At 43.4% G+C, this 10,365-nt stretch overlaps 1 protein-coding gene across 1 annotated transcript in view; it reads right to left on the bottom strand.

The window, feature by feature from the left end:
* Positions 1 to 692: 692 nt before the first annotated feature.
* The window catches only part of LOC126215311 (uncharacterized), a 259,120-nt gene continuing 249,447 nt past the window's right edge, over positions 693 to 10,365 (bottom strand). Inside the window, exon 5 of the mRNA XM_049941992.1 lies at positions 693 to 748. Coding sequence (XP_049797949.1) covers positions 745 to 748 — 4 coding nt within the window. The 3' untranslated portion in view covers positions 693 to 744. The remainder of the gene's footprint in view (positions 749 to 10,365) is intronic.

Below are 10,365 nucleotides of genomic sequence, written 5' to 3'. Positions count from 1 at the left end.
CTAGCCACATGACCTGCCCGTATGATTTTTGTTACAGAAGCATCGGGATGTATAGTGTACAATTATGCATTGTACCTTTTCCTCTATTGTACTCTGTCATACACAGGGTCAGTTATTCTCCTCAAAACTTTCAGATCCGTGGAGCAGCCTCGCTTCGGTGTCAGTCGAGGGCCATGTTTGCGAAGTGTAAGTGAGAACTGGTCTAACAAGTGTTTTATAAACAGTGAATTTTGTTGGGCGGCTGAGGAGTCTTGACCGGAGTAAATTACTCGAGGCGAAATATGCCTTATTTGCTGATATCAGCCTAATCTTCAGTTGAGATGTCATTAAATATTAATACGTGAGCATCGTAAAATATAGGTACGAAGCTGGGCATCCATGATGTCCTTTTGCCTGTATTAGTTAAGTCTCTCTTACGTTAAAATTTTCCACAAATAGTAAGTTTTAGCGCAAAATCGGTATGAAATGTCAGAAGCCGGTCGAAAACCATTTCTAACGACATCTCTGTGATCCCTGTACAGTTAACATGTGTTGAGAAAGACGTATGTTGACCTGAGAAGTAATACGATACGGAACCGAGACTGCGCAACACTGGCTGTACGGTAAGCACCGGCTGGTGGTCCTCCGACCACGGCAAGTCGCAACTCTGGCGATGCCTCACCTTACCTGCTGTCCGCAAAAAACACGCGTCTCGGCTCGCCTAGTGTAGTGAAGTGTACAGTAGTGTAGCGTAGGTGCTGCAACTCACCTGAAACACAGAACAGAGGTCGCTGCTTTCATACGATTGTAATCTAGTCAGTTACAGTGCATTTGGGGATCAAAATATAGTGAAAGTACCACAGACTACAGAATCAGGCGTAAGAGAATGTAGGTAAAACTACAACAAAACTGTTTAAAGAGTTGCAGCCCATAACTGCGCCACGTGGGTACATCTGCTGACCCAACAAGCGCTTTAACAGAAATTCAGCGGCCGAGACATCGACGTAAGTAGGCTGTCCTGTTCCTCAAACCAGTTACAGCCTCGGAAGGCGCAACGGTACCCACCGACCGCCGTGTCATCCTCAAGACAGGCGTCACTGGATGCGGATGTAAGTGGCCAGCTGTTCGATCGTGTGTATCGGAGAGCATCGAATTACGTAGGGATCCAAAGGGAACGGTGATGGACCTTAGGTACAGAAGAGACTGGAACAGCACATTACGTCCACATGCTAACACCTTTTTATTGGTCTTTCTCACTGACTTCACTAACTTTTATGTCACTCACGCTAACAGCTGTTCTGGTTTCGAATTCTGGAATATTTACTTCGTCTTCTTTCGTGAGGGAATTAAGGAAAACTGTATTTAGTAAGTCCGCTTTAGTGGCACCATCATCGGTAACATTTCCATCGCTATCGCCCGGTGACGGTATTGGCTGTTTTTTTGCCAAATACTTGTACTTTAAATACGACCAGAATCTCTTTGGGTTTTCTACCGTATTTTGAGACAATGTTTCATTGTGAAAAGTATTAAAAGCATCTCGCATTGACGTCCGCACCAAATTTCGAGCTTCCATGAATGTTAGCCTGTCTTGGGGATTTTGCGTTCTTTTGAATTTGGCATGATTTTTTCGTTACTTCTGCAACAGTGCTCTGACGTGTTTTGCGTACCATGGTAGATCAGTCCCGTCTCTTATTAAATTATGCGGTATGAATCTATCTATTGTTGTCGAAACTGTATCTCTGAATTTGAGCCATATCTGGTCTACACTTACATAATTAGCTTGGAAGGAATGGAGGCTCTCTCTTTTAGGAAGACATCAGGCGAATTTTTATCTGCTGTTTTAAATAGATATATTTTGCTTTTTTATGCATACCCAATATGTTAACATTGTTTCACGTTCAGGGTCAACTGCCAGAGCCTCTGTAGGTCATTTAGCATATCGATACTGTCCTCTGGCATTGTTACTTTGTTAGGAACAACCGAACCATCCGCGAATAGTCGCCGCTTTGTACTACATCATTTGTGTACGTTGTTAACAGTAACGGTCCTATCACACTTGTTGGAGTAGTCCAGAAATTGTCTTTACGTCTGTCTATTTTGTTCTGTTAAGAGCCAAGTGTTGAGTTCTGCACACTCTTAGGTATCGGGTCAGGTCCTGGTGCTTTTTCACCACTACATATGTATTCCGCGATTGGCTATCTCAGTGACTCCCATTTCCATGTTCGTAAGATGACTGTAAGAAGGGACTGTGTTACGATCTTGCGCGGTGAAACAATTTGGGAAAACCGAATTCAGTATTTCGGTCTGTTATTTTCCGTTTCGGTGCCAGTGTGGTCTCTGAGTGAATGAAAACATGATTTCGAAACGCTTGCTGACTTCACATAAGACCAAGCTCAGCTGACAAAATTTTACTTGCAAAGTCATTAAACGCTTCTCTCATTGCTCACTTTGCACTCATTTTCGCTTTGTTCAGCTTTTGTTTGTCAGATAGGCTTTGACTATTCTTGAATCAGCGACGAAGCTCACTTCGTTCACATTCAGTTTTCTAACGCGGCTATTAAACCATGTCGAGTCTTTCCCATCTCCTAACACATTGCATACCAATCCTCTCAGTGGTCGGTCGGTCGGTCGTTTTGTCGGTCGGTTTGTTGGTCGGTCGGTCACGTTTGTTGGTCGGTCGGTCGGTTTGTTGGTCGGTCGGTCGGTTTGTTGGTCTGTCGGTTTGTCGGTCGGTCCTCATATGCAGAAAGCGCGTCGTGCCTGTTAAAACCTAGCAGACAAACGTTAGTAAGTAGGAAAACCGTTGTATTAACTTCTTAGCAAGTCAGCGTGTAAAAGTCAAGCATCTGATATTGTAGATCGAGGGTGTGGCCGCTTCCATTGCACAGTGGGCGGCGTGTGTGGCTCCTATATGGAGGGCACAGGGTTTCTCAGTAGCAGGTGTCTGGAACAGAGCGCGCACTCATCCCCATGAGGCGAAGTGAAGACCTACTACCTATTTTGAGCAATCGACAACGGCCAGTAGTGGCGTGTGCTGACCCAGTGCCCCTCCCTATGGCATGCGAATCTCGAGAGCGACTATAAATTGACACAAGCAGTGTGTAGAGTAAGAGTAAAATATTGACTACAATAGACACAAGCGCACATTCAATTGGTGTAACTGAATTGTGAGCAGAAGGAAGCACGTAAAAATATGAGTACAAGTTTGTTTGTAATATGTGGAATATGCTATATACTTCCGCAGTACATATTGCTGCGATTAGTACCTACATAAAATAGAACAATTTACGGCGTTTTATTATCTATTTTTCTATGTGAGTTAATCATCGTTCAGGACATTTTATATAATTCAAGCTCTTCTAAGAGGTTCATTTTGTAGCCCTTGTCAACTACGTGTAAAATTTCCATGTTAAATAAAGATGGCGAAGGAAGAGTGTGTGTTTCGACGTCAGAACGTTCTATGAAAGTTGGCTTGTATGACCTATTTACTATCTATTTCGAGCAATCCTCAGAAAAACGACTCTTGAATTCCCTTCTTTCCTATCATGTACAAAATTCAATGCAGTGAATGACCCAGGTTTTACATACAATAGATTTAAAAATTTTCAGTTGAAGGTTATAGTTTCATAGGTCATTTGAACAATTCTTCGTTCATCGAAATGTGGAACCTGACAGCTTACTTGATGTGTATACATGGTTACTGTTGACACTGATGAACATATTATTATGTTTAGTCCTACTCATGAAGTTATACTTTTTTTACTGGTTACCAGTTTTTAAGTAGAAATTTGTCATTGGAATGAAGTGGACGTGAAATGTTTGTCAGATGTGGCCACTGATCGTCTTGCTACCTGGAAACATCTTATTGTTCACCTTAAAGTTTTCTAAAATATTCTGGGACTCCCTTATTAATGTAATATATGTATGCTACGTAACATTTGGTGTTATGTATGTACAAGTGCCCTCAGTCTCATGAGTCAGTTGGTTAGATTTGTGAACACGGCGTCCGCAGCTCGTGGTCGTGCGGTAGCGTTCTCGCTTCCCGCGCCCGGGTTCCCGGGTTCGATTCCCGACGGGGTCAGGGCTTTTCTCTGCCTCGTGATGACTGGGTGTTGTGTGATGTCCTTAGGTTAGTTAGGTTTAAGTAGTTCTAAGTTCTAGGGGACTGATGACCTCAGATGTTAAGTCCCATAGTGCTCAGAACAATTTGAACCATTTTTTTGACAGCATAATATGCAAACAACCTTAGAGGGCTGCTCAGATTGCCTCCCAAATCCTTTATATAGATGAGGAACAGCAGAGAGCCTATAACACTACCTTGGGGAACGCCAGAAATCGCTTGTTTTACTCGATGACTACTCGTCAATTACTGCCGACTCTCTGACAGGAATCACGAATCCAGTCATATAACTGATGCGATATTCCATAAATACGCCTTTTGATTCCAGCCACTTGTGAGGTACAGTGTCAAAAGCCTTCTGGAAATCCAGAAATACGAAATCAACTTGAAATCCCTTGTCAATAGCACTCAAGCATTCAACACTTCGTGAGAGTAAAGAGACCGTTGTGTTTCACGAGAACGATGTTTTCTAAATCCATGTTGATTATGTGTCAATAGACAGTTCTCTTCGAGGTAATTCATAATGTTCGAACACAGTATATGTTTCAAAATCCTGCTGCATTTTGACATTAATGATATGGGCCTGTAACTTAGTGGACTACTACTACTACTACTACTACTACTACTACTACCACCACTACTACTACTACTACTACTACTACTACTACTACCACAACTACCTTTCTTGAATATTGGTGTGACCTGCGCAACTTTCCAGACCTTTTGTCTAGCGAGCGGCTGTTTGCCATTGTTAAGTATGGAGCTATTACATCAGCATACCCTGAAAGGAATCTAGTTATTGGTATACACTCTGGACTGGAAGACTTGCTTTTATAAAGTTATTTAAGTTACTTCACTACTCCAAGGGTACCTACTTCTAAGTTACTCATGTTGGCAGGTGTTCTTGATTCGAATTATGCGATATTTAATTCTTTTTCTTTGGTGGAAGAATTTCGGACGGCCGTGTTAAGTAACTCTGCTTTAGCAGCACTGTCATCGATAGTATTTCCATTGCTGTGACGTAGAGGAGGCATTGATTGTGTCTTGCCGCTAGTACATTTTACACACGACCAGAATCTCATAGGATATTCTGCCAGGTTTCGAGACAAAGTTTCGTTGTGGAAGCTATTATAAGCATTTTGCACTGAAGTCGGCTCTAAATTTCGAGCTTGTGTAAAACGTCGCCAATCTTTGGGATTTTGCGTTCGTTTGAATTTGGCATGTTTGTTTCGTTGTTTCTACAACTGTGCTCCGTCCTTTGATAATTTATTTGGTATAAATTTCTCAGCTGCTGCCGATATTGTATCTTTGAATTCAAGCCACATGTGGTCTACACTTACATTATTAATTTCGAAGGAGCGTAGATTGTCTCTCAGGAAGGCGTCAAGTGAATTTTTACCTGATTTTTAAGAATATTTTTCGTTTTTTTTATGGAGTTGGAAATTAGTATTTAGTCTCGCTACGACAATCCTATGTTCAGCAATCCTCGTATCCGTTTTGATGCTCAGATCAGACTTATTTGTTGCTAAGAGGTCAAATGTGTTTTCAAAACTGTTTGGTATTCGGATGGGCTGATGAAGTATTATCATTGCTCGAAATAATTTCGAGAGAAATGTTTTATGCGCACTCCGGATTTAAACATGTCTTTTCGCCAACATATTGAGAGTAAATTCAGTCACCACCAACTATAATTGTATGAGTAGGGTACGTGTTTGAAATGAAACTCCAGTTTTGTTTGAACCTTTCAGCAGTTGGGAGGTCGATAAAAGGATCCAATTAATATTTTATTCCGGTTGCCGTGAATGACCTCTGTCCATAGTAACTCACAGGAACTATCTGCCTTAACTTCGCTGCAAGATAAATTACTACTAACAGCAAGAAACACGCCACCGCAACTGTACTTAGCATCGCCTTTCTGAACACGGTTAGGTCCTTCGCATAAATTTCCGCCGAACTCATCTCCGGCTTTAGACAGCTTTCAGTGCCTATATCGATTTCAGCATCAGTGCTTTCTATTACCGCTTCGAGCTCTGGTACTTTCCCAACGCAGCTACGACAATTTACAAGTGTTCCACCGATGGTTCGTGAACTTAACGTGTCTTAAAGATAGTCCTGCTGAACAAGGTCAGCGATGTACGATAGGTGTTCAGTAAGTAATGCAAGACGCTTTTTTTCTGAAAGCAGGTTGGCTTTATTCAGGATTCCAATGCAACATATTATCCCCCACTGTTTTGGCTACGCAAGCCTATTTCTCAACATAATCTCCATGTAGTGCAACGGCCTTGCTCCACCTTGCTGGCAGGGCCTGTACGCCCGCACGGTGCCACCCTACCGGTCCACGCAGGAGCCGACGTCTTGTCGCGGTCAGCTACCTCCCCATCACCCACGTAGTGCTTCCCGCGGAATGCGTCCTTCACTGCGCCAGACGGAAGGTGCGAGATCCAGCTGCAGGGTAGATGAGGCAGAACAGTCGAACGAAGTTTTGTGGGCAGACGTGTGTGGAGCTTTGCATCGTGACGGAGAAGGAGAAGTTCGTTTGCACGTTTGTGGCGACGAACAGGCTGTAGTTGTCTCTTCAATTTCCTGATTGAACCGTGGTACTACTCAATTCTTTAGAAAATCAAAATTACAATCTCACCACAGTTATTTAAAGCAAATAGGAAGCCCGGGATCACTGGATCACTGGTGATGGACAAGCGTGTGTTTGTTTCACAATTTTAATTTGACTCAAACAGACTTTATTATGAACTTCAATTCGGACATTTGTCCTCTTACTGATGCAATATACAAATTTTCTGTTTAACTGAATTACATAAACACGAATAAGAATCATATTTTGCATCGGCAACTAAAAACATATATAGTAGGCTCGTGAATAATCAATCATAAACAATCGTTCTTGTTTAACCATATCTCAAAAGGCTAGTAACACTATACACTTCTAACCCAAAGTTACACAGTCACAAAATACGACGAATAAGAATGGCTAGTAATAACCAGTAAAATAACTTACAGAAACGCTAATATTAACAAGTGACCTCACTTAACTTTAGAGAACAGCTTTAAGGCCCACAGCAGTTATTTGGAAGCAATAACGCTACGGCCGGCAGGCAGTACGAGCGTTCACTTCCCACGGCTTGTGCAGAGGCTCACAAGCAGGCGGTATACATATTTATATATAGTCCGACCGGACTCTCAATGCGGGGTCCTGACAAGAATTCATAACCGTACCGGTGCCAGGAAACGAGCAGACTTAACAGATAGCGTGCAGCACAAATAGATTGCAATGAAAACATGGTCCAATCACAGCCACACTGGAATATATAATAAGCATACCCCCAAATTCTTATGGACCAATACTCCAACAGTACCGGTCTCCCAGCAAATTAACAGGAAACTTAGAGATCACTTGCAGTTGCCTTAATACACTTTTAACATTAAATAGACACACCAAATCCTGCCGTGACAAATGATTAAACCATTAACTCGACGGCTGCTGGGAGCGCACACAACGGCCAACAATCCTCAAGCGGTCAATATGTCCTATCACAAGTTGAAACTTGCATAAAAACCACTTAAAAATCACACTCCACAAATGATGAAAAACGAAATGTGGAACATCAGCCTCCTTAAAATAACCACTGTGGACCTAAGTACAGGACCATCTCCGGCAGCTACCCACGCCACAATGAGTTTCAACAATCTTCTTAGTTAAACACAAAATAACTTGAGGCTTGGAAATTATGAGCTGGGAAGCAGTTGAGCGTGAGACGACGAACCCACCACAAGTCTGCACGCCAAGGCGCCCAGTGATCGGCACCGCACATCCGGAGCGACAAAAGACAAGGGCGGCGAGGCCGATGCGCCACGATTAGGAACGCAGGTTTGTTTTCCACTCAAGTTGGCTCGATGAAGGCCGACCGGAGACTCTCCCGTCACACTTTCACCCGGAAAACACGCCGGGGGGGGGGGGGGGGGGGGGGGAGCAGTCAAAGATAGGAAGACAGCCGAATACCGATATCAGCGATGCAAGTAGATCACTCTAGCGCCAGCCGCCACGGCTCACTGATGGTGGCACAATACACTTCACAGCTGATCATTGCACCACGGCGGACGCCATCAAACAGAATAAGTCCCAGAAAACTCCTTCTGCAGCGCCTCTCTTGGGCTCGCCTTGACCACAGACGACTGGACAACCGCGGTCTGGTCAGATGAGTCAGATTTCAATTGGTAGGACCTGGTGGTGGTTACGTAATGGTGTGGGCTGTGGTTGCATGGATTGATCTGGGTCCTCCGGTCCTGCTGAACTGACCATTGACTGGAAATAGTTATGTTGGGCTACTTTGGGACCATTTGCAGCGATTCGCGGACTCCGTGTTTCCAAACAACGATGGAATTTTTATGGATGACGATGGCCCATGCCCCTGGGCCACAATTGTTCGCGTTTGCTTTGAAGAACGTTCTGAACAGTTTGAGCGAGTTATGTGGCCACCCAGATCACCCTACACATCTACATCTATACTCCGCGAGCCACCTTACGGTGTGTGGCGGAGGGTACTTATTGTATCACTATCTGATCCCCCCTTCCCTGTTCCATTCACGAATTGTGCGTGGGAAGAACGACTGCTTGTAAGTCTCCGTATTTGCTCTAATTTCTCGGATCTTTTCGTTGTGATCATTACGCGAGATATATGTGGCCGGTAGTAATATGTTGCCCATCTCTTCCCGGAATGTGCTCTCTCGTAATTTCGATAATAAACCTCTCCGTATTGCGTAACGCCTTTCTTGAAGTGTCCGCCACTGGAGCTTGTTCAGCATCTCCGTAACGCTCTCGCGCTGACTAAATGTCCCCATGACGAATCGCGCTGCTTTTCGCTGGATCATGTCTATCTCTTCTATTAATCCAACCTGGTAAGGGTCCCATACTGATGAGCAATACTCAAGAATTGGACGAACAAGCGTTTTGTAAGCTACTTCTTTCGTCGATGAGTCACATTTTCTTAGAATTCTTCCTATGAATCTCAACCTGGCGCCTCCTTTTCCCACTATTTGTTTTATGTGATCATTCCACTTCAGATCGCTCCGGATAGTAACTCCTAAGTATTTTACGGTCGTTACCGCTTCCAATGATTTACCACCTATGGCATAATCGTACTGGAATGGATTTCTGCCCCTATGTATGCGCATTATATTCCATTTATCTACGTTTAGGGAAAGCTGCCAGCTGTCGCACCATTCATTAATCCTCTGCAGGTCTTCCTGGAGTACGTACGAGTCTTCTGATGTTGCTACTTTCTTGTAGACAACCGTGTCATCTGCAAATAGCCTCACGGAGCTACCGATGTTGTCAACTAAGTCATTTATGTATATTGTAAACAATAAAGGTCCTCTCACGCTTCCTTGCGGTACTCCCGAAATTACCTCTACATCTGCAGATTTTGAACCGTTAAGAATGACATGTTGTGTTCTTTCTTCTAGGAAATCCTGAATCCAATCACAAACCTGGTCCGATATTCCGTAAGCTCGTATTTTTTTCACTAAACGTAAGTGCGGAACCGTATCAAATGCCTTCCTGAAGTCCAGGAATACGGCATCAATCTGCTCGCCAGTGTCTACGGCACTGTGAATTTCTTGGGCAAATAGGGCGAGCTGAGTTTCACATGATCTCTGTTTGCGGAATCCATGTTGGTTATGATGAAGGAGATTTGCATTATCTAAGAACGTCATAATACGAGAACACAAAACATGTTCCATTATTCTACAACAGATTGACGTAAGCGAAATAGGCCTATAATTATTCGCATCTGATTTATGACCCTTCTTGAAAATGGGAACGACCTGCGCTTTCTTCCAGTCGCTAGGTACTTTACGTTCTTCCAGAGATCTACGATAAATTGCTGATAGAAAGGGGGCAAGTTCTTTAGCATAATCACTGTAGAATCTTAAGGGTATCTCGTCTGGTCCGGGTGCTTTTCCGCTACTAAGTGATAGCAGTTGTTTTTCAATTCCGATATCGTTTATTTCAATATTTTCCATTTTGGCGTCCGTGCGACGGCTGAAATCAGGGACCGTGTTACGATTTTCCGCAGTGAAACAGTTTCGGAACACTGAATTCAATATTTCTGCCTTTCTTCGGTCGTCCTTTGTTTCGGTGCCATCGTGGTCAACGAGTGACTGAATAGGGGATTTAGATCCGCTTACCGATTTTACATATGACCAAAACTTTTTAGGGTTCTTGTTTAGATTGTTTGCCAGTGTTTTATGTT

The sequence above is a fragment of the Schistocerca nitens genome, chromosome 12 (genome assembly GCF_023898315.1).
Source record: "Schistocerca nitens isolate TAMUIC-IGC-003100 chromosome 12, iqSchNite1.1, whole genome shotgun sequence".
In the NCBI taxonomy this organism is placed as follows: Eukaryota; Metazoa; Arthropoda; class Insecta; order Orthoptera; family Acrididae; genus Schistocerca; species Schistocerca nitens.
Note: the sequence above shows the minus strand (reverse complement) of the source record. Positions and strands in the feature narration are given on the sequence as shown.